General features: G+C 39.1%; 2 protein-coding genes across 2 annotated transcripts in view; both read right to left on the bottom strand.

Moving 5' to 3' along the window:
• Window positions 1-21,501, bottom strand: part of LOC134209062 (probable chitinase 10) — a 92,990-nt gene extending 71,489 nt beyond the window's left edge. Inside the window, exon 1 of the mRNA XM_062685044.1 lies at window positions 20,877-21,501. Coding sequence (XP_062541028.1) covers window positions 20,877-21,429 — 553 coding nt within the window. The 5' untranslated portion in view covers window positions 21,430-21,501. The remainder of the gene's footprint in view (window positions 1-20,876) is intronic.
• The window catches only part of LOC134214591 (uncharacterized), a 219,205-nt gene that overhangs the window by 105,132 nt on the left and 88,103 nt on the right, over window positions 1-25,970 (bottom strand). The gene's annotated exons all lie outside the window — the stretch shown is intronic.

Here is a 25,970-nt window from a genome sequence, read left to right as displayed (position 1 = left end):
CAATACAATGCAATGCGTTTAAAAGAAATTTCGATGAGTGTTTACAATAGAGGTAATAAACTATAGAGGAACATTGTCGCTGTCGTCACTGTCGAAACATCTTTTGCTGGCGAGGATAGGGCACTAAATGTCAACGAAGGAAAAATCAGTACGTTTTGACAGATAGGTACCCAACATGTTTGGGAACGATAACAAAGGGAACAGCAGCGACAACCGTCCTCTATAGTTTATTACCTCTATTGTGTTTACCCGTAGAAAATGTTTGAGAAGCATTTGCATTCTTTTTTCCTGATCAATTTCTCAAAATTCCGATTTTTCTGACACTTTTGACACTTGTATAACTGAAATAGGTACACGCATTTTATTCTCGATATTTACATTGATTTAATTCCAAAACTTCAAGTAAAATGTTTCGGAATTGAAACCAGAAATTCAAAAGTGTGCAACGGTTTGTTACAGAATGGAGTTATGATGTATTATTGCTTTTTAAGCTAAAATTTCTTCAGAAATTGATTCAAATTTCCAAAAAGGAGGACATTTTAGCGCAAAAGGAGGACATTTGGTTTTCAATGAAAAAGGAGGACATGTGCTCCTTTAGGATACCATATGGTCACCCTAATGGAAGCACACGCTTGGGTAAGTAATTCCTCAACATTTCTGTACAGCAAATGGCCGATCTCACAGATACTGGGAAGCCGAGGTCCGGTTTTCGCGACCAATCGGCAAAACAACCGGAATGAAGCACCGAACAACCAAACATCATGGCACCGAAAGTCGGCAGCGGATAAGTAGCAAAAAAGGTTGCAGCGATGATGGTTGCTACGGCAACTGTAACGGAAAGCGAAAGCAAAGGCTCAGAAAAACATCGTCAAGGGCGACAAGTAACCGAATCGGAAGCCACGGAGGAAAGAAAACTCGCTTAACTTTTCAAAAAGACCTAAGTAACATTTTTTCATGAATTAATTTGAGTACTGCAATCAAAAGCTTTCATGTTGTTCTGTTGATTGCGCTGTTCAAAATAATTCATGAAAAAATTGTTACTTAGGTCCTTTTGAAAAGTTAAGCGAGAAAACTATGCCATCTACATTTACAAGGTGTTGAAGCAGGTCCACCTGGGAACTGGCCTCTCGTGAAAGGCGATAAGCATCGTGGAGCACCGAGCGCATCGCGGCTGAGGCCTCCAGTCTGGCATACTACAACAAACGCTCAGCGATCATCAGCCGCGAGATTCATACCCCCTTTCGCCTACTGCTGCCGGGAAATCTAACCAAGCACGCAGTCTCGGAGGGAATCAAAGCAAAACTACTTGGTCACCAGCTCCAAGTGAACGAGAACGAGGACGTAGGTTCACCTAAAACGGGACGGCCTCGCTTACAGAAGAGAAGGATTTTCGTACTACGCACACAGAAAATCAGATTTTTGAAAGAAAATTCTAATTCACTGCTACAGACGCCAACGTCGCATCGATCACTCGATATTTAACGCTAAAACATGATAAACGGCTTCCATGCGAATAAATTTTTGCTGCGTCTCCCTCTGATGAGCGCTTTTACTGTTACTGTTTTGTACTTTGAAGAAAATTTGTCCCACTTGTATAAAATGGTGTATCTGAAAAAAGCTATTTTCAATCCACAACATACCTTTCTAATCACTCACAGCAAACAAATGTTAATGCTACAATGAAGGCGGTTTCATTCTATGCGTAGAATTAGCCATGAACTTTTTATAGGATCAGCTAGAATTAAAACTTTGGAACGGTAGGTTGGCTCATGATCATAATTGCTTAACTTATATTTTTTTAATTGTATAAATTACCACTAACCCTACTAATGATTAGGACCAAAAATAAATATCAATTTCTTAAGAGATTGCAAAAGCAGTCAACAAATTTTTGTACAACTTAAACTAATTATACTAACCAAATCAAAACTGTTCACATCTCGACATCGATGACCACCTGTGCGTCTACCTAGTTCCGGGCATGGGAGAGTAGAGAGAGAGTAAGAACCGGCAACAGGGGAGCCCGACCAAAATAGGGAAGACGGGATCGAGTAGTGAGGATTGAACGATCGACGAGAACGCACGTATCCACGCAGCTCGTTAAACAGGACGACCAAATTCTCCACGCGATAGAGTGTAACACGCCGGTTTAAGTGCTAAGCCTAAAACGGGGACCGATATCGAAGTCCCAAACCCAATCGCCGGACGTTTTTCCCCGTGCATCGGAGTTATTTATTCGGGCGAGTGAGCGAGTGCATATTGTGCCAACCTTGGCACAGGTTTGGTTCCTTCAGGCCAAGGGACTGTGTTATCCCCTCGTGTGTCTCGGAAGTGTTGCCCCTCACCAAGTGAACTCTCGTGAACCGCCACTTTGAGCAGTGCCTACGACGATCCACGCCGAAAAGGAAAGCCGCTTATCGAAAAGGGACACGAACACGTGGGTGGTGGCGAGTCCTTGTGCTGGTGGCCGGTGAGCCCCCAAGTCATTACCGCGCCACACGTGGCGAGAGAGTGGCAGCCACAGTTTTGGAGGTGAGGGCTCCTGTGAGGTCCGGCGGGACTACCCCCGCTCACAGGCTGGCCCAAAATCCGATGCGCTGCCACCCCGCTCACGAGCCAAGGAACGTCATCGGAAAAGGCGCTATACCCACCCCGCGAAGCTACGGACTCCGAAGGGCCACATTTCGACGACCGAGCGACTCGCAAGGAAGCTAGGAAAGCCAGCCTTACCGAGGGTTACCCTGGGAAATCGCTACGACGGCGGTCGGCCCATCCTGAGATCGACGAGACAACCTCCACATCATCCTCAACCACGACCGGTATCGACTACGCCCACCCCCTCTCCAACAGCACGTAAGGTATGTTTCGGTGAAAGCTCTCTCTCCCATGAATGTGAAGTGCCCCACCGTATGCAGCACGGCCGCAACGTTCCCCTTTTACTCCCAACCTACCCACCCCATGCCAATTCCTTCCATAATAAAAAAAAAACCAGATTAATCCACCTAGCGGTGATGGCGCCTTTCTCGCGCAAAAAGGTAATAAATGTAGCCTTTACGCTTACACCTCGATGATGTACAAGAAAGGCAAAACAGTTACGCCGTCTAATGTTATGATAGAAAATTTACACTAGTAGACGACAGATGGCGCTGCCAAAAGTTTCTCGAATTTCCTATGTTCGAATTTTGACTTTCGGACAATTTCATAGTACTATGAAACTGAACGAAGAGCATACTTACGCCTAAATGCGTGCAACACGAGCATCTTTATAGTACGATGAAACTCTTAATGGGAGCAAGCCGCAGATAAACTTTAAAAATATTCATAGATGCAAGGCATTTTCCATAACACATTATTGTTCTATGTGACTATGTCTCTCACAATTTTAATATTATCTATTTTTTGCAATTTGCAATTATTATGAAATTCAATAGTGATCAACAGCGTTTTAGTCTCTGTCGGATGCAACTTGTTTGCAAGAAAATCAGTTAAGAGTTTCTATGTGAAAATTTGGCTAATGTTTTTTATGGCATTTGTGCACACACACACACACACACATACACACACACACACACGCACACACGGACAGACAGACATTTGTTCAGCTCATCGAGCTGAGTCGAATGGTATATAACACTATGGGTCTCCGGGACTTCTATCAAAAGTTCGAATTTGGAGTGAAATGATAGCCTTTCGGTACAACTTAGTTGTACGAGAAAGGCAAAAACAAATAAAAAAACCCAGATTAATCCACCTAGCGGTGATGATGCCTTTCTCGTGCATCGTAAAATGTACTGAAAAAATCACATAGGAAAGGTCAAAAAAGCACTTTAGGGGGATAGATCGCATATTTTCTATCATTTTGCATGTTTTTGCATTAATTACTATGCATTTCCACCATTCTTGAAAAATTTTTTTTCGATTTTGAATTTTTTTTTCCAAGGGGGACCCTTGGGAAAAAACAATGATTTTTCAATAATTCCGAAATGCAATGTCCGATCAGGCCAATTTTCAATAGCAAACAATGGGACCGCATTCCCCGTCGAATGCAACTTGTTGCGAGTAAATCGGGTAATGCTAAGTTCCAAAAAGTGTGTCTACAAAATTTGTACACATACACACACACACACACATACATACATACACACAAACAGACATCACCTCAATTCGTCGAGCTGAGTCGATTGGTATATAACACTATGGGTCTCCGAGCCTTCTATCAAAAGTTTGGTTTTGGAGTGAAATTATAGCCTTTACGTATACTTAGTATACGAGAAAGGCAAAAAGCTATGAACTGAATTTGTAATTCTATTGTTCTTTTTACACTAAGCCTTAGGTGCATGCTTGTTCCGTCCTCTTCTGTTGGTTGCTTATGTCCGCTGGTCTAGTTGTGAGTTTTCCCGAGAACGTGTGATGTCGACCAGAGGTAAGAGTAGCCCTGAGCTAGCCGCTATTACACCTTCAACCGCAACTGACGCTGTTCGGATTAAGTCGGTTCAAACATTTTTGTGAATCAGCCCTTTAATTTTCGGCAGATCAAACTGTAATTGCAATATTTTGATATGCAAATTTAGTGTGTAACACCTTTAAAGAAATACAACATAACTTACAATTTTAGTTTGTTTCCTTCACTTTTTTCGTTGTCGACGATATCCGGCACTTCTTTCACCGGGTTCATCGACTTCGCCTTGTTTGTTTTCGTTACCACTCCTACTCCCCGCGAGACTCCATCTCTCTCTTCAGAGACTCTCTTATTGGCATTACATCCCCACACTGGGACAGAGCCACCTCGCAGCTTAGTGTTCATTAAGCACTTCCACAGTTATTAACTGCGAGGTTTCTAAGCCAAGTTACCATTTTTGCATTCGTATATCATGAGGCTAACACGATGATACTTTTATGCACAGGGAAGTCGAGACAATTTCCATTCCGAAAATTGTCTAGACTGGCACCGGGAATCGAACCCAGCCACCCTCAGCATGGTCTTGCTTTGTAGCCGCGCGTCTTACCGCACGGCTAAGGAGGGCCCCCTCGCTTCTCTGAAATCCATGGCCGAAAGCTACTTGTCAGCATTCGTTGACTGCTGCAACCATTCCTCCACCTTCCGGTCAGGTTCACTGTTCAACCTGCCACCAACAGCGCCTTCTTCGTCCTTGGACGCATTCACTCTCTAGACGCTATTGTCGAATTTCTTCCGGATCGCTTCTCGCCTCTTCAAAATAATCCTTCTCCGCATCTAGTTGAGCGTCCAACAGCTTTTGTTCTTTTAAGTTTCGTATGCCGTTAATTGATTTTGAGCGTCTGTTGTCTGCCCCTCAAATAGTCTGTGTAATGTCTGTCTCGTCTCGTTTTCCTTTCAATTAAATGTCCGGGGAATCTACGTGTGTTGCTGACTCGTATTGCATCGATGATCATTCACCTCTTTTCTTCTCCCAAGCTATCGTAAAACTATCCGTAATATTAATATCCCGCTCAATACTTCGCAAACTTTTTTCTTCAAACTTCCTTGACTATCTATTTCATACTAATGTTTTTATTAATCTCTTATCTAATCGATGACAGTCCTACCACATCTATCACTTTTCTTTCTCTTTCTTCGGGATGCCAGTGCTGCCAGAATAGACGCCAATTTTGCAATTAACCCTTTCTTCTCAAAAAAAGATGGTCCTGGAAAGAACCTAATTTCTTTTCACAATGTGCCATCCTAGTCACTAACCGCAATTTAACGATGGGAGTGCTGTTACCAACGTCATCGTTGTGACAGTACTGTTCGGTATTCGTGTTCGCTCTCCGAGAAATCTTGATTGAACTGAGGATTAGGGCTCAGCCCGTATGTCGTACGATTTTGATGCCTATGCTTGCGATGCATATACGAGATTGGTTGGCTTACCGATTTTAAATAGCACCAGGCGAATTTCAATTTTGTAATAGATTAGCGCTTTGAACCCATTGTTTTTAATAGTTCGGCAAAATCTTATCTTATCAAAATCTTCGTTGATCGATTGATACAAAAATCTTCGAAATCGGTTGAAAGACGGCTGAGATATTTGCCAATACTTCCTGACCACTTTTCGTGACGGTCTTAAGGCTCAAGACTCCATCAAAATGTTTTGAAAATTAATTACTGTACCGTCGTGCGGGGCTTCTTTTGACAAATCAGAGGCTACTTTAGACATTTTAAAACAATAATTATAACGAAAATTACTATAAAATTGTCATTATCACCAATTGGGTGTCTTGTTGATAGTTGGATGGCAACTTTCTGTTTCAATTTTGGTATTTTTTTCCGTTTAATTTTTTCAAAAAATCAAAAATCCAAAGTAGCCCCCGGAGTGAAAAGAAGCCCCGCACTACGGTATCACTTGTTTGTAATAGTGATGCAATTGGTACGGAAAAGTGCAGCAGCGATAAATAAATGTTGTTTGCAACTGGGGTGGGTGGAAATGGGGTGGTAAACATATACCAGCTGATGCATAATGTTGCCAGACTTGACGAATTGTTTATTTTATATCATAAGACATGTTCATGGTGTATCAAATATAGGGTATTTATCGGATTAAATTTTTTTATACACCACTTGGAATGTAATAGAAGCTTACATAACATGTTTAAATATTTATGTCTGGTTTATTTGTTCAATCCGACAAACACCAATGATTTTTTCCAATAAATAAATCTGGCAACGGTGAAGAGATGATTATTTCTCGCTTAACTTTTCAAAACGTCCTAAGTAACATTTTTTTCGTGAATTAATTTGAATAGCGCAATCAACAGAACAACATGAAAGCTTCTGATTGCAGTATTCAAATTAATTCATGAAAAAAATGTTACTTAAGTCCTTTTGAAAAGTTAAGCGAGATTTATGCACATCTTTGTTTGCGTGTTGGCTGGCGTATACGTTGTATTGTTCGGATTGGATGAAGTTGCATCGCGTAGAATTTGTACTCACCATTTCACTTATTGCGCTAGTGAATCTGAGTTTTCCGCATTTTATTGCATTCACAATACGGTTGTCAAATTTGTCTCTAACTTCGATTTTTGGAAAGAAGTTTTCGACAGTTTACGGGCGTGAAGTAAATTAATTGATAGTCAAGATTGAAGAAAAATGTGAAACTAAGTTAGTGAATATGTTTTAGTAGTGATAAAATCAAGGAAACGATGAGAAAAATCAAGTGAGTATGTATGTGTTTGATCCGAACGTTAGTATGCGTTCGATGAACATACGTATATCGGCCTAGGAAAAACGCAGTTTTCAGCGTTTTTCCAGCAATTCCTCAGTAATTTCTAGTTTTGATAAGTGAAAAATTAATATGGAAATGCCGTGAATATATTATGATGGAGGGTAAGTCCGTAAATAGCCCCAAAATATTGAATTTAGTTCAAAACTTTATTAGTATTAGTGCGGTTTCGAGTAAAATCATCGTCATTGTCGTCTTTCATAAGACGAGTTTGAACAATCCCATTGAATTCCACCACTTAATTGTATCCTGACAGATACGTATTTCGACCTCAACAGTAAGGCCGTCTTCAGTGTCTTGTACTTGGCTCGACTTGAAGAAAATGATCGCAGCTTACACTATTTATACTATGCGTAGGTATAATAATTTATCTAGGTACTTATCTTACTACGGTGCTTATTTCTACTCGCTTGATGCGCTTAATGCTTAGGTATAAACTTGAAGAGCCAGGAGCTACCATTTCCTTGATCTTTATTCAACAACCGCGTTTGTACCTGTCGGTAGATTTCCAAGCTCTCAGCAACATCAAGTTTCCACGGAGAAGAGACATTTCTTAAAATTTTAATGTTTGATGTCGTAATTGAATGATTTTCCTGATATACATGTTCAGCTACCTTAGACGTAAACTCATAATTTAATCCCTTATCAGTTTCCCTCTTAGCCTTACTTACTTCTGCAATATGTTCTTTGAACCTTACATCTAACGATCTTTTTGTTTGACCTACATATACTTTATCACACTGTGAACAATTAATTTGATAAACCCCGGCCTTATTTAACATTTCTACTCTATCCTTTGTGGAGCCCAACAGTGTCTTCAGTTGATTGCTTCTGCTGGAGAATACTAAATCGATGCCGAATTTCCTCAGTCGATGGCGTAGCTGGTGGGTGATGTGTCGATCATAGGGGACCGATACCCTCTTCAGCGGTTCATCGATCGGTGTTAGTGTTGTCAGTTCGTTTTTCCGTAGGTTCCTCTGCTTCTTGTTGATGATTGCTTGTATTGTTCTTTCCTTGTATCCATTGATCCTCGCTGTTTCCAAGATGTGTTGTAGCTCCTTCGTTTTTCCTTCTTCGCTCAGGGAATCGTCTGCATCCTGTGGATCATGTGATGAAAAGCTGCCATTTTGTGCTGATACGAATGATTTGATGTGTATGGGATGACTCTCATGGTGTTGGTGGGCTTCCTGTAGATTTCGAAGTCTAATGTTGCATTTGTTCCCTTGATAACCAGTAGATCCAAGAAAGGTAATTTACCTTCCTTTTCCTCCTCGTGGGTGAATTTGATGTCTTTATGCACGTTGTTTATCGCTTCCAAAATCCTGGGTAGATCTTTCCGGTTGATGATGCTGAAAATGTCGTCCACGTATCTCCACCACTTCTCGGGTAGTACTCCTTGTTCCTCTAGATTGTCTTCCAAATTCGCCATGAATAATTCGCACAAAAACGGTGATAGCGGATTTCCCATAGGTGCACCCTTCGTTTGTTTGTAGAAGCTTCCACGGAATGTAAAGTAGTTCTCATTCATGCATAATCTTGCAAGCTTGAGATACATCTTTACCTTTCCTCGCCATGTTGTATCCGTCCGTTGTCCTAGTAGCCAATCCTCCAAAAGGTTCAGAGCATCCTTCACTGGAACGCTTGGGAACAATGCCGCTACGTCGAAAGATACCATGATGTCCTCTTCTCCGATGTTTCCTGATTCCAATATCCTCTTGGTGAACTCCTGGGTGTTTACAACTGATCTGCTGGGGAACGGCTTCGGCATACTCTGGAACTCCTTGACTAACCACTTGGCCAAGTTTTGTGTAGGGGATCCCACTGATGAAACTATTTCTCGCATCTCTGTACCTGGCTTATGTATCTTTGGTAGTCCTTTGATCCTTGGTAAAACAGGGTTCGTCATTTTAACGCGGGCTTCTCCGATGATCGTCTTGCATTCCTTTATCGTTTTATCCGTAAGTCGGATTAGTCCGGGTAGTGGGTCCACTCTCAAATGCCTGTATGGTCCTCCGTTGATTTTTGTCGTCATCTGTTCATCGTAGTCCTCTTTGTCCATTATCACCACTGCGTTTCCTTTGTCCGCCTTCATGTAGTAAACTGGTTTCTCCTTTAACTCCTTTAAAATCCTCCTCTCGTCTTTGTTCGATGTCCCATGATGTCCTGCTTTGATGGCGTCTGCTACGATGTTTCTCACGCTATTCTGGTCCCGTTGATCAACATTTCGTGAAATCGCTGTCTCAGTATCCACGATTATCTGCTCTAGATCCGCTTTCTGGGTTGTCGCATCCCCTTACCCCTTGTTGAGGTGTGCTAATTGTTCCTCCGTAAACTGCTGTGTCGAACGGTTAACAACGAATCCCTCGATCATTTGTACTGTGGGGTTAGTCGTTCTACCTTCCGTCGCTGATTTCCCTCGTAGAATGGTCAATTTCTTCTTGTGCAGTCTCCTCTTCCTGTCCGCTTCACACTCTTCGGCCCGCTGTACCTTCTTTAGGAATATGTCGAAAGAATCTTGGTTCTCCTTTGCCAGCTTGAGGTGCAGGTTGTAGCACTCTAAGTTCAACCTCTCTAGCTTGGCATAGTGTCCCTTGATTGACAACTTCAACAAATCCGATTCCGCCCTCTTACTGATAGATTTTGGGATGTGAGCTCCCATCTTAATCCTATGGCTGACATGAGTCATCACTTCTTAACACTTTGGCACTTCTTAAGGAAGGCCACGTCCTTAAGAATACCTGCGATCCTCCTCTTCAAATCTATAAAGTACTACGCTCGTTCCGCTTGGATGCCATTTTGATAAGAAAATTATTTTGAGCTTTTTAGTGGAATGTTTTCACCTGTCATAAGACGAGTTTGAACAATCCCATTGAATTCCACCACTTAATTGTATCCTGACAGATACGTATTTCGACCTCAACAGTAAGGCCGTCTTCAGTGTCTTGTACTTGACTCGACTTGAAGAAAATGATCGCAGCTAACACTATTTATACTATGCGTAGGTATAATAATTTATCTAGGTACTTATCTTACTACGGTGCTTATTTCTACTCGCTTGATGCGCTTAATGCTTAGGTATAAACTTGAAGAGCCAGGAGCCAGGAGAGTGGACCCACTACCCGGACTAATCCGACTTACGGATAAAACGATAAAGGAATGCAAGACGATCATCGGAGAAGCCCGCGTTAAAATGACGAACCCTGTTTTACCAAGGATCAAAGGACTACCAAAGATACATAAGCCAGGTACAGAGATGCGAGAAATAGTTTCATCAGTGGGATCCCCTACACAAAACTTGGCCAAGTGGTTAGTCAAGGAGTTCCAGAGTATGCCGAAGCCGTTCCCCAGCAGATCAGTTGTAAACACCCAGGAGTTCACCAAGAGGATATTGGAATCAGGAAACATCGGAGAAGAGGACATCATGGTATCTTTCGACGTAGCGGCATTGTTCCCAAGCGTTCCAGTGAAGGATGCTCTGAACCTTTTGGAGGATTGGCTACTAGGACAACGGACGTATACAACATGGCGAGGAAAGGTAAAGATGTATCTCAAGCTTGCAAGATTATGCATGAATGAGAACTACTTTACATTCCGTGGAAGCTTCTACAAACAAACGAAGGGTGCACCTATGGGAAATCCGCCATCACCGTTTTTGTGCGAATTATTCATGGCGAATTTGGAGGACAATCTAGAGGAACAAGGAGTACTACCCGAGAAGTGGTGGAGATACGTGGACGACATTTTCAGCATCATCAACCGGAAAGATCTACCCAGGATTTTGGAAGCGATAAACAACGTGCATAAAGACATCAAATTCACCCACGAGGAGGAAAAGGAAGGTAAATTACCTTTCTTGGATCTACTGGTTATCAAGGGAACAAATGCAACATTAGACTTCGAAATCTACAGGAAGCCCACCAACACCATGAGAGTCATCCCATACACATCAAATCATTCGTATCAGCACAAAATGGCAGCTTTTTCATCACATGATCCACAGGATGCAGACGATTCCTGAGCGAAGAAGGAAAAACGAAGGAGCTACAACACATCTTGGAAACAGCGAGGATCAATGGATACAAGGAAAGAACAATACAAGCAATCATCAACAAGAAGCAGAGGAACCTACGGAAAACGAACTGACAACACTAACACCGATCGATGAACCGCTGAAGAGGGTATCGGTCCCCTATGATCGACACATCACCCACCAGCTACGCCATCGACTGAGGAAATTCGGCATCGATTTAGTATTCTCCAGCAGAAGCAATCAACTGAAGACACTGTTGGGCTCCACAAAGGATAGAGTAGAAATGTTAAATAAGGCCAGGGTTTATCAAATTAATTGTTCACAGTGTGATCAAGTATATGTAGGTCAAACAAAAGATCGTTAGATGTAAGGTTCAAAGAACATATTGCAGAAGTAAGTAAGGCTAAGAGGGAAACTGATAAGGGATTAAATTATGAGTTTAGGTCTAAGGTAGCTGAACATGTATATCAGGAAAATCATTCAATTACGACATCAAACATTAAAATTTTAAGAAATGTCTCTTCTCCGTGGAAACTTGATGTTGCTGAGAGCTTGGAAATCTACCGACAGGTACAAACGCGGTTGTTGAATAAAGATCAAGGAAATGGTAGCTCCTGGCTCTTCAAGTTTATACCTAAGCATTAAGCGCATCAAGCGAGTAGAAATAAGCACCGTAGTAAGATAAGTACCTAGATAAATTATTATACCTACGCATAGTATAAATAGTGTAAGCTGCGATCATTTTCTTCAAGTCGAGTCAAGTAATAGACACTGAAGACGGCCTTACTGTTGAGGTCGAAATACGTATCTGTCAGGATACAAGTTATCATGCGCCGTTCCTGCTACACATCAGCCGTTTCTGCTGCACATCAGCTAGTCAAAACATCCAGCCGATGCCCGCATTCCTTTGACCGGTATCGCACACAGTTCTTATTTCAATTTAAAACAAACAAAATTGTCAATTATAAATAGAGAAATCAACAATAAATCGCAAGCAGTTCGATTATAACCATCATAGCATGTAGTCGTTTTAATTTTAATTGTAGTTTTAGTTTTTAAAAACTCTTTTGCGCATGCAAAAAGTTTAACTGGCGCCCGAATAGGGACCAGCGCGAGTAATTTATTGTGTCGCGAGTGATAAAACATCGGGAACAATTTAAACTTCGACTTGACCGCCGCATCAGCAGCAGCCGTGAGGAAAGGCCCCCTAGTCACCAGCAGGAAAAACGGGATTTTGCCGCCTACACTGGGAGAGTTGGAGACTCGTGTCTGGTCTCTACCTGAAAGGAATCCAACCGATACAGGATAAGGATCCGAAGGAAAGTCAAAATATTCTCTGAAAAAGGATAGAATATTTGCGCTCTCGGCGAAACAGCATAGAGAGCTATGCTTAAGTTTGTTTTGTAAGTATTACTAATAAAAATTCTAATTTCAGCAAGGAAAGAAAATAAAAGTGAAAAGTGTTTCATCAATTACTTGAAGTGTATTATCAAATAAATTAAATCAATCAAAGTTTTATTGAAGTGTTTGCGTTATCTTTTATCTAAAAGCCCCAAATTATTTTTAAATAACATAATAAATTCCAAATGGCTGAGGAACAAATAAATTCAATATTAACCAGACTTTCGGCTATTGAAACTGCAATAACTACTGCAACACCAATCACTCCCTGACTATTCTGATCCCCACTATATTTGGTGGATCAAAATAATCAACCAGTTGATCCCGAAGCCATAGAAGACATACCCGATCTGGTCAAAGCTCTTCCAACTTTTAACGGCGAGCCAAGTGAATTACATGTTTGGCTTGACGATGCGGAAAAATTAGTGAACTTATATCGACCTAAAACAAATGGTTCTATCAACCAATTTAATAAGTTTCACATAGTGTGCAGAACCATAAGAAGGAAAGTAAGAGGAGAGGCGAATAACGCCTTGGTCTCCTCGAATGTTAACTTAAATTGGCTTATGATAAAAAATACCTTATTAACTTATTATGGAGAAAAGCGAGATTTGGCAACTTTGGACTGTCAATTAATGAGTGTACAACAGAGAGGCAAGGATCTTGAGAAATACTACAACGAAGTGAGTGCTATACTATCCCATATAGCTAATCACGTCAAGAGTGATAGTCGTTATAATCACCCCGAAGCCTCGAAATCCATTATTGAAATGTACAATGAAAAGGCGATGGATGCTTTCATACGAGGTTTAGACGGAGATATGGGTAAATTCCTAAAAAATTACAGGGCAGAATCATTAGCCCAAGCTTACAATTATTGTAACGCATTTATTAATGCGGAATTCAGGAAAAACTACACAAAATTAAAAACGGACACTCCCATCTTTTCACAACACCCACAGTATCAGCAACAAAAAATACCACCAAAAATACCACCCAGAATACCAACTACATTCACACCACAATATTTTCAACCACTACCTTCACAACACTTGATTAGACAAATTTCGAGACCACAATATAATCCATTCATTCCAAGGCAACCATTCATTCCTAAAAACCCACAATATAATCCATATATTCATAATCGACATGTGGTAAATGCAGCGGGACAACCAGTTGTCCCCAAAAATCCACAATATAATCCATATGTTTATAACAGACAAGTTGTAAATCCTTCCGCGCAACCATTCGTTCCCAAAAATATTAAGCCTGAGCCAATTGATACTGATGTATCTATGAGAACGGTTAACTATATAAACCGGCCTTTAATACATAATAGGAATCCGAAACAATTCCATATTGAAACAGAATGCGATGATATTGATACGCAACAATACTTTGAAAATTTACCTTATACATCGCACGAAGAATGTCCAGCAGGACCTTCATTCGAAAGATATGCGGCAAATTTGGAGTACCAGTATCCTCAAGAATTAGAAGAACATAACGAAGAACCAGAATTAAATTTTTAGAATAAAGTCTGCATTACCATATTTTCTATTCTATGGTAATCGAAGTGATCCTTTAAAATATTAGTCGACACTGGATCGAATAAAAATTTTATTCATCCGAAATTCGCAAGAATTTCACATCCAGTAAATAAACCTTTCAATGTTTCTTCAGTTGGAGGAAATATTCAAATTCAAACTTATTCCCAAGCAAAACTTTTTAGGCCATATTCTGACGTAAATGTGAAATTGTATCACATGGACAAGTTGCGATCATTCGACGCAATTATCGGCCATGATACATTAAAAGAAATGGAAGCAATTATTGATACCAAGGAAAATGTGTTGATAATCAATAAAATGTTATACCTTTATTAGCGCATCGATTACAGGAGGTAAATCAAATTCGCATCCGAGATGAACATTTGCAACAAGACGAAAAGGACAAGGTACATAATTTGTTAAACCAATACCAAGATTTATTTCAACCACCTGATGAGAAGTTAACTTTTACCACAAAAATACGTGCAGATATACGTACCACTGATAATGAACCTATTTATTCAAAATCATATCCTTACCCGCAAGCCTTTAAAAATGAAGTAAACAATCAAATTGAAAAAATGCTACACGATGGAATTATACGACCATCTAGATCTCCGTATAATTCTCCCGTGTGGATTGTTCCAAAAAACAAGATGCCTCATGTCAGAAAAATACCGACTTGTTATTGATTACCGAAAATTGAATCAAAAACAATAAGTGACAGGTATCCGATACCTCATACCTCTACAATTCTAGCAAATTTGGGAAAGATGAAATATTTCACAACCATTGACCTTGCATCTGGTTTTCACCAGATTCCTTTGAATAATAATGATATAGAGAAAACAGCTTTTTCGGTAAACAATGGAAAGTATGAATTCGTTCGTTTACCCTTTGGTTTAAAAATGCTCCTGCCATCTTTCAACGAGTTATGGATGATGTTCTCCATGAGCATATTGGAAAAATATGTTATGTCTATATAGATGACATTATCATATTTGGTGAAACTTTAGATGAGCAAATAAAAACTTAAAAATAATATTGGAAACATTACGCAAAGCTAATTTTAAAATTCAACCAGATAAATCTGAATGGTTAAAATCTGAAGTTGAATTTCTTGGATTTATTGTATCCCAAAAGGATTAAAACCAAATCCAAAGAAAATTGAAAGTATTCAAAGATATCCAGAACCCACTAATTTAAAAGAATTACGTTGCGTTCCTTGGACTATCTGGATATTATAGAAGATTTGTTAAAAACTATGCCAAAATTGCAAAACCTTTAACAAAATTTCTAAAAGGAGAAAACGGTCATAAGCAAGTTTCGAAGAATGAATCCAGAAATTTTAAAATTGAATTAGATCAGGATGGAAAAAGCTTTTAAATTATTAAAAGATATTTTATCCTCAGAAGATGTATTAGCATTTCCTGATTTCCAAAAACCATTTTTACTAACCACTGATGCTTCTAATAAAGCAATTGGTGCCGTATTGTCACAAAATTTTCATGATGGAGAAAGACCCATCACTTTCATTTCAAAAACTCTTTCAAGTACCGAAGAGAATTATGCAACTAACGAAAAAGAGATGCTTGCTATTCGCGACTACGAAGGTAAATGCTTCACGCACAGTCTGACAGTTCCTTATGGGATTTTACTGTGGAGGAACAAGAATGGGTGATTGGCGGCCATGTTTCACGCACAGTCTGACAGATAGCAATGAGATTTTGCCATAAGAGTGAGTAGAGGCATTACTTTCGTATTCGCGAATAGTTTGGGCACTGCATACTCTCAGAAATTTTATATATGGTCACAAAATTTTAATTTACACAGACCATCAACCGTTAACTTTCACAATTTCGCCAAAAAATAATAATGCAAAATTAAAAAGATGGAAAGCTTTTATTGAAGAGCATGACAAAGCAAAGCTAACGTTGTAGCTGATGCTTTGTCTCGGGTACAAATAAATTCTTTAACTGCAACCCAGCATTCATCTGATGAAGATGATAGCTCTTTCATTCCTTCAACGGAAGCCCCTATTAATGTTTTCAAAAATCAACTACTGTTCAAAATTGGGAATCGGTCGAGTTATGGCTTAGTAGTTCCTTTCGAAAATTATAAAAGACACATTTTTATCGAAACCCGATTCACAAACGAATTTCTAATAAATACATTGAAAAAATTTCTAAATCCGAACGTCCTTAATGGAATTTTTACTACTGAACCAATAATGGCAACTATTCAAGAAATTTATAGGCAAAATTTTAATCCAAGAACTATTAAAGTTAGATTTTCGCAAAAAAAGGTTCAAGATATCAATACTGAAGAAAGACAACTTGAAGAAATCAAAAAAAATCATCAGTTCGCCCACAGAAATGACGTAGAAAATACAGAGCAACTTCTAAAAGATTTTTATTTCCCTAAAATGGCAAAGAAAGTAAAAGAATTTGTAAAAACTTGTGAGGTTTGCAAAACAGAAAAATACCAACGTAACCCCCAGAAGTTTGTACCATTTAAAACCCCAATACCCCAGCAACCTGGAGAAATAATTCATGTTGATATATTTGTTTACAATATAGATAATTTATTTCTAACAACCATTGATAAATTTTCCAAGTTCTTAAAATATAGAGCAATCGACTCTAAATCCCTTCTAGATGTAGAAGATGCCTTATTTGACCTAATTTATGAATGGAGTATACCAAAAATTGTAATAATGGATAATGAAAGTACTTTTAATTCAAATGTTATAGAGCAAAGATTACGAAACTTGAATATTCAAATTTTTAAAACCCTGTTCACAGATCAGAGACAAATGGTCAAATCGAAAGATGCCATTCAACTTTAAGAGAAATTTCAAGATGCATAAAAAAAGATTTTCCAGACATGGATGTTGCTGAATTAATGAGATCAACTGTGTATAAATATAATCATTCAATCCATAGTTTTGTAAAAAACACTCCTAATAATATTTACATTGGAGAAATTAATAAAAATTTAGATGCAAATGAAATTAATAAAAGAAAAACAAAAAGCCATGAAAAGTTATTCAGATGTACGACAAAAGAACGAAAAATTCCCGAAGAAACTTATCCAACTTTTGAACCAGGATCTGATGCATTTGAAAAACACATGATATCTCAAAGCGAAAAAGTAAATATAAAAAGATCAAAGTTAAAGAGGATTATAGTACTTATATTATTGACATCAATAATCGCAAAATTCACAAAATGAATTTAAGAAAAAACTAATGTTTGTTCAATACTTTATTGTTTCAGAATTTTGATGTGTACTGCAATTCCTATGCAAGGACAAATACAAATACATGATTTAAATAAAAACCCAATAGCCATAATACCTCTAGGAAAGCAAAATTAAAAATGGATACGTGAGAATAATACAACCCATTAATTTATCACAACTACATGACATAATTGTAAATTTGACGAATTGATAAAAATAATGTATACAATAATCAGCTTTACAAATTATTGGAAAATAGAAACAATCTGTTGTATCAAACCTTTTTGAAAATTATACCATCGTTCAGTCGAGTGAAACGTTGGGACACAATTGGAACGATTTTAAAATGGATTGCTGGAACACCCGATGCCGAGGATCTCCACATCATCAACAAAACCATGAATGCCCTAATTGACAATAACAATCAGCAAACCTACATCAATGAAAATATCAACTACCGAATTAAACATCTAAATCAAGCCGTCAACGAATTAGTAGACTTGGATTTCAAATCAACACAACAACATGCAATTGAAATCAACCTCCTCACAATTTTGCTAAATCTTAACGCCGCTCAACATCAACTAGAAGTGCTAGAAGATGCTATTTTACTTGCAAAAAATGGAATCCCTAGTAGTCAACTCTTAACTATGAAGGACTACTTAAGAATTAAACAGTTCCTCGAACACCAAAATATCCACGTAAAATCCTTTGAAGACTTATTAAGTAAATCAAGTACACAGGTCGCAATGAATAATACACACGTTATGTACATGTTAAAAGTTCCACAGTTCTCAAGTGAAATCTACAGTTATGAGTATGTTAGTCCACTCATTTTAAATGGAAGTCGAATCCACATCAAGTCGAACTATCTTATCAACAATAATTCACACATCTTCGAATCCTCACAACCATGCCAAGAGGACTCAGAAAATTTTATATGTGAATCCGAAATGCCACAACCAACAACTCCTTGTATTTTTAATTTGGTCCAATTACATCATGCAAATTGCACATACGAAAAGGTCTATTCAACTGGAATCATCAAGCGAATAAATGACGCTACTATCCTTTTAAACAACGTAAACACAACATAACAATCCAACTGTAGTAAATTGAATCAACGCTTAGAAGGATCATACTTAATCCATTTTGAAAATGTGAAGTAAGCATTGATAACGACAGCTATACGAATCTCATCATACAAACCCCAAAATTATCCTTCAGACCTACAACCGGAATACTAGCCCATGCCGAAAACCTAATGGATATTCCACCACACGAATATTTGGCAAATCTTACATTAAAGCACAGATCAGTGCTCAAGCACATGTACTTGACTAATAATTCTTTACAGTGGAAACTTCACGTTTTTGGAGCAATAAGTTTTCAACTCTATTCCTAATAACAGCCGCTTTTACAATCTACTTCATCATCACCAAGAAACAATCTAGGATTCCAAAATAGAAATCAACCTACAGGATCAAATGAAAGCATCTGCACCAGAAGAAAACCCAACGAAATCCCCATATTCGGATATCACCAATGAAAGACTTCAAGTTATCAATAATTATCTTAACATGCCAACAGCCAATCGTCCGATAAGACTTTGAGGGCAAAGTCATTTTAGGAAGGGAGGAGTTATCATGCGCCGTTCCTGCTACACATCAGCCGTTTCTGCTGCACATCAGCTAGTCAAAACATCCAGCCGATGCCCGCATTCCTTTGACCGGTATCGCACACAGTTCTTATTTCAATTTAAAACAAACAAAATTGTCAATTATAAATAGAGAAATCAACAATAAATCGCAAGCAGTTCGATTATAACCATCATAGCATGTAGTCGTTTTAATTTTAATTGTAGTTTTAGTTTTAGTTTTTAAAAACTCTTTTGCGCATGCAAAAAGTTTAACTTACAATTAAGTGGTGGAATTCAATGGGATTGTTCAAACTCGTCTTATGACAGGTGAAAACATTCCACTAAAAAGCTCAAAATAATTTTCTTATCATTGTCGTCTTGATTGCGGTTTATAGAGCCTTAAAGTTGAATCTGCAGAATGACCCCCCCCCCATATCGTACCGAAGGACGTAGTCCTACTTCAAAAAACCTTGCGATTACCTGGGAGGATCACCAATGTGGGGTTTATGCTATTCCGCCGGTCCGTATTCGGCTGGTCACTGGTATAGGTCTTTGCGCGCGGCAAACCTAACCTCACAATTTTGACAGGTACTGGTCCTGTTGTTTACGTTTCGGACTAAGATTTTTTTTTGTTCCAAATGAAATATGAATATTTCACGTTGTTAAAGACATTTTGAACATTCTGCATTGAAATACAACAACGTTTATAAATTTATAGATAATAATCAACCAGGTAATCCAAAGAATAACAGAAGAATCTTGAAATTAAAATTGAATCGACTGTAAACAACAGGACCAGTACCTGTCAAAAGTCATGCGTGACGTCACTGCGCAATGGAGTATTGGAGCGCAAGATTGGTTGGGAAACTGCGTATGCTCACGGTGACGGTCATGCTGGGAAAGAGGAAGATGCATGGCATGCTATGACCTGGGTGATGAACTCGTTGAGATGAATGTTGCCTAGCGGTGGATGGCTCCGTTGGTTAGATGTGCTGCTACTATCATCTCTATTATAAGAGCATTCATAACGCACAGATTCTATACCACACAACCGGAAGCAAAATTCTCTCATTGCAAGCGTACTTGCCTGCGATGGGTGGTTAGAAGACCTCTCCACCGAACTCGTATACACGATCGAAGTGGCTGCTGAACGCTGGCTGGAGTTGGTCGACGTTTACGAGAGGATTAGGGGCTTCCACGAGGCTAGCATGCGTACATTCCGATGACGTTGAGCGTACTGAGATAAACCTGTGCTCACGACGTGCTGTAATGAGCTCGAACAAGAAACAGTCGATGCTGGGCTGTTAGAACCAGAACTAAGTACGTTAAGAACAATGGTCATTTGTAATGTTTTCGATCGGTGATACATCGCCTCGTCCCTATCACAATATATTGGAGAGACAGCGATAACCTTTCAGGGTGAAGGCGCATTCTCTACATTAGTGGAGGAGTTGCTGTGCTACCTACGGTGTACCAGGATCAGTGCTCCCAGGGAAGAAAGTGAAAAATCTATCACAAGGATATATTTTTACTTTTATTGGAATTTTTTCTATAGCACTGAGCTTTGAAAGCGTATTACTTATACTATTTGTATTCACATTAGTTTTAGTTTTAGAACTCAACAATTTTAGAAGAATAGAGAGAAAGGTTTCCATTTGTTATAACAATTTCTAAACAAAATGAATAAGTAATGTGCACTGTCAAAAGGGGCCCTTTAGAGCATTAAAAAGAGCGTCGATTAGACATAGGGGAATTGAAAAAATCCTATTTTGAACCACTCTCAACTGGGCAGCCTGCTTGAGGTGGGTAGTCACAGTATGACTGCTGTTGGTTCCAGTGCAAATGTGGAGGACAGCTCTGTTCAACGGGAACTCCTCCCCATGTGCAGATGTAATACTTGGTACAATCTTCATGAGGAAGGAATACGTCATGATCCGGATCGGGCTTATCCGGACATTTTCCAGTAGGAGCAGAAGATGTGGTTGTAGGAGCAGCTACTGTGGAGGTTGTAGTTTGAAACACGCTGGTTGTAGTGGTAGTTTGCTCCGTGGTAGTGGTAGTGGTTGTAGACTCCGTTGTAGTCGTTGATTGTGACGAGCAAAACACGTTTCCAGGTAGATCACACGCCTTAACGTTGTCATTCCAGAGCGTTCCAGTTGGACAGCTGAACTCTAACAAATTCCCCTGATGGCATGTTAGAAACTTGCTGCAATCCGACGGATGGGCAAAATAAACCGGTGAATCAGTACCGCTTGATGGGGGACAAGTAGGTTCAGAAGTTACGTAGCTGATCAAGCAGACAACACATATTAACAGAATTATCTTCATTGTAAATTATTTCGATTGCCCAGCGTGATTATTTCAATTGCAAACTGCAAACTGATTTGTGATACAGCAAACAAGTATTTATATGGCTTTTCATGTTATCAATACTTCAAGATGAAGTGGGTGAATTTATTCAAGAATGAATCAATTTTCAACTAAGCCAATTGCTCGGCCTTTTATTTCCTAGAGTACAGGGGGTTTCCATGAGCATTTTTCAATAACTGAGTACATACGGATCACAAATAATCCAAAGAAACTCTTATCGCCTTTCTTCAGCGTTGATAACATGGCTTGTTGAGAAGCGCCTATCTGTCATAAAGGCTATCCATGAATGACGATTTTCGACATCCCCTCCCCACTTTGTGACACATCTCTACATATTAAAATGAGTTTTCATTTCCTTTGAGGCAATATAACTAAAGAACGGATATGGACCGAATAGTATGATTTATGCACGGTTCGATTCGCCACATCGCATCCTGTCCTTATACTTGACAGTAATTCTTTCGATCATTGAAATAGAAAGTAGGCTTTGGAATTTAAACAACACAAATCAAAACCGAATTGCTTTCCTGTAAACTTAGATTTTCAGCTGACATTTGTTCGCGTGTTTTGGTCAAAAAGTATCAAAACCCAAGTAACAATTTCCATGCTTCTTGGATTTATCTAAATTCTTATTGCGGACTTATGACAGCAATCACCGAGCTGATTGCTCAGTTTTATTGGCGCTCTTATTGCTATCAATAAAACCTCCCATAAATATGCTGAAAAATGTTTCAAACGTCAAATGCCTATTATGAACAGATCTATGGTAGTGATGAAGAGCGTAATAAATCCAATTTTCAACGCTCGAATAAAGCTACAATTTTTGGTCATAATGTGGTCAAATAAATTACCCCATAAAAATGTTTGTATTGCGAAGAGTTTATGACGGTGTTTTTAAAAGCAAAATTTTTCTGATCAAATTCCATGATGGCCATATTGAAAACGGAAAAGCATTTCGCAGTCAGTGAAATATATCACTGAAATGCGTGATTTAACGAAATTTTCACCGCTTATCATACTTTTTCCGATGAATAATTTTATTAATTAATAGTTTGGGCAAAAATACTAATCGATTTAGTGGACATCCTAGATGTTGTGGTAATCAATATTTCCGATTTATTTCCCTGAACTACGTTATATGGCCGGCGCGTCGTGTTCAACTTTTTTTTTTTTTCACAACATTTGACCATAAAATCGGAAGCGCACTTCTTTTCAATGGTACTGAATCGAAAAAAACAACCTGAAATAAAATATTATTTTGTTGTCATCATCATAATTTTCATCAACAATCCATTTTGTTATTATTTTTCTGCAAAGATTTGTTTCTCTTTTTTAATGCAACATTTTGACAGCTGCCGCAGCCAAATTCCCTTTTTTGCGGGTGGTTTAAAAAGGGTTTCTAAATGCTCTTATAATAGGTTTATAGTGGTTATCTGGAGAGGGCCACTTGGCAATATCTTATGGAACGTACACACGGTCAAGCAGTTTGACCAACATTGACTCCACCTCTCGTTTATTCAAACATCCATCAAGTTTCACCAACAGCGACACGAACAATCAATTTATTCGACCAACAATATCACACACGAACGACCGAAGCGCCAACTTGAGCACCAACCATCACAAAATATATGGGGGTTTGTGCAACTTCACTACAAATGCTCAAACATGTTCGGCGAACTTTGACTCCACCCCCGACAACTCAAACCAAAATCAAACCGTTTTAATTTTTTCCAACCGAGCCGACAACTGTCAAAAGGTTGTTCGAACAACTTCACACACGTTCAAACAAAGCAGCAACCGAAGCGTTTTCTTGGGGGCGGAGTCAATGTTCGTCAAACTGCTTGACTGGTGTGTACGTTGCATTACTCTTATAGTGGTCATCAGAAGGTTGCCGTTTATTACTCGGTTTTATTGTTAGATCTTATAAATTGATCTTGAAAACCATTTTTAGAGCGGAATAAAACTTAAAATGTTTCTTGGGAAGTGACTGTGTTTAGATGCAAATTGCAATAAAAACAGTTAGATCAGTGGAATATAAATCGAAAGGATTGCTTCTCAAAGTGCGTATTAAATTATTTACAGTGATAGTTTAGTCAATCGGTCTACTTTAATTTAAATAATTAGTTAGAAAATAGCCGTCCGGACTTTGATCCTTTGAACGAAATCCGTCCACAGTTGATGGATCTTGATTCAGGAGGTGTTAGTTTTGTTCATTATTTTATTTTATCAAGGTTTTCGTAGTTTTTGATGCGTAAGAGTGGAACAAAGAGGTCCTTGTGTACAAATAACAACGATGAACATTGCATTTGATTCGTATTTTATAGAGACAACAACAGCATATTCTAAAGTTTTAAGGTGTAAGGATTTTGATGCCCCACGGTACTTAATAAATGGTCAATCACATCGTTTCCGCCTCCCCTCCGAAATGCTACATTATATTTGAACGTATCCTAACCATGCATGGCTCTGGAAATCAGTTTGCAACGGAATGCTTACTCATTGAAATGTCGCCATTGAAAAACACCGAAAATATATAGGCCGAAAGTATAACCCGGGAGACTCGAAATCAGCAGAAACAGCTGCTTTGCAAATGGTCACATGTGGCGGAAAAATCGCATAAATCTGCCTGCTTTATATCATCGTCGCCAATGGGCTTTTTGTTCCGGAGCAGGAGATTTCGAACACCCTTTGACACCGCACCGCGCACACACGAATGACAAACAAATTCCCCGCGGGACCAATATGCAATAATACACAGTTGGTCGGTTGGTTTGATGGTTGGTAGCTTCCGCGCGCGTCCTCTACGCCTCAACGCGGCCCCATACCTCACTTCAAATGTTGCATAATAACGCGATATAACATGACCAATTTTTGCTCGTTATTTATTCGGCCAGGGCAGAAATAATCATAAATAGTAATAAATATTTTCAACACATGATCATGATGAAAGTTTAATAATGCGCCATGACGAAGTTTTTTAACGTTCATTCATAGGGTTAAGCAACATTTTTTTCTACAAGGGGTGATTTGCTAATCCTAACAAATATAATTATTCAAATCATTTTTTTGATGTGCCAAAGGTTAGACTTAAATATGGCTGCAAAGTGTTCAATTTTTTATCCTACACCCTATTCACTATTTGTTCGGTTTGTCTGTTGTTTGCACAATTGCGCTGTTTGTTATAGTTTGCTACATTGCCTCTGCTGGCCCTGATGACGCAAAGTGAGGAAGAGTCACTCGCGCAATTATTTCGCACTGGGCGCAGAAAATTTGCGGGGTTTATTTGTTTGTCAGACCAACTATCCGCGTGGTCAACAGGAGCGGTAGTCAATATGCGAATGGTTTTGCTTTCATTGTGGAGATAACCTCCAGTTGGGAGAATTGATAGGGTTAACGAAAAGGATATTCGGTCAACAATGTATTGCTTTTCATTCGATTCCATGTTTGGTGTCTTCCTTCTTTTGATTGATCTGATTGAAGTCCGTCTTGCTTGCTTGGTTCAAAAGACATCCCATTTTAAGCCAGTTCTGTTAACCCTACGCCCCCGCCAAGTGGGTGGGTTCACACGTACATATGTCTGTACATTAATATTTGCACCATGAGCGACCACCGCCATGAAGCTGTTGGTTATTGGTGCTGTTGATCGAGGGCACCATACAGAACTCGCGCCGTGCATCCAAAGCAGCGTAATGGATGAGAGTCAACTCTAGTTTAAATGCGCGATAACCATTCCGTAAGCAAACAGAACCCTTCTGCATAAAGTGGCACAGCGTTGAAATTAACACCCGCCGCCGTTGGAGTTGGGTGCTCCCATCTGTGACCTGATTTCGTTTCAATTCCTGCAGCAGTAAAATTTCATACTTTTTTCTACCCTTCTTATGGTCGTCATATGATTGTGAGTTGTTATGAAATATAGGTGACAGATGAGTGATGTGTGAAGAGAAGTGGCATCAGGTTGTTAGAGGTGAATTATTAGCCGAATAGGCTCGCATTGGTTTAGAGCACTGGTCAGTGGCCATGTGATTGCACCAAACGGATGAACGCATGCATATATCTTTTTCAATAACCGAGCCTTGAATATGAACACACGTGACCATATTCGCCGAGTTCGACACCAGAAGGACACAATTTTATAGGACATTCATATATGTATATGGTATTAGCAGAAGAGGATGCCACACCTTGCAAAATATTTTGTATAAAATTGTGTACAAGCATCTATCGGTTTTGCGTATGTCCAGTTTTTATACAGATTTTGTTACATTCGAATACAGGATTGTATGAAAATCTATTATCCGCTGGTTGGGTGCTGGAGTTCATTTAGAATACCAGAAACCGCTAAAGAACATAATAAAGTTAAGTGACTTAATATATGCATGTGACCATGAGGTAGAAAATGTAACAGTTGCACATACTGCTACGTTATTTTTATATCTCCTTAAGGAAAAGCCTCCCGGAATCCAAAGCTAGTTTTACTCACGTTTTTAAGGGCCCCC

The sequence above is a fragment of the Armigeres subalbatus genome, chromosome 2 (genome assembly GCF_024139115.2).
Source record: "Armigeres subalbatus isolate Guangzhou_Male chromosome 2, GZ_Asu_2, whole genome shotgun sequence".
In the NCBI taxonomy this organism is placed as follows: domain Eukaryota; kingdom Metazoa; phylum Arthropoda; class Insecta; order Diptera; family Culicidae; genus Armigeres; species Armigeres subalbatus.
The sequence above is the reverse complement of the archived record's forward strand: the minus strand, read 5'-3'. Positions and strand labels throughout refer to the sequence as shown.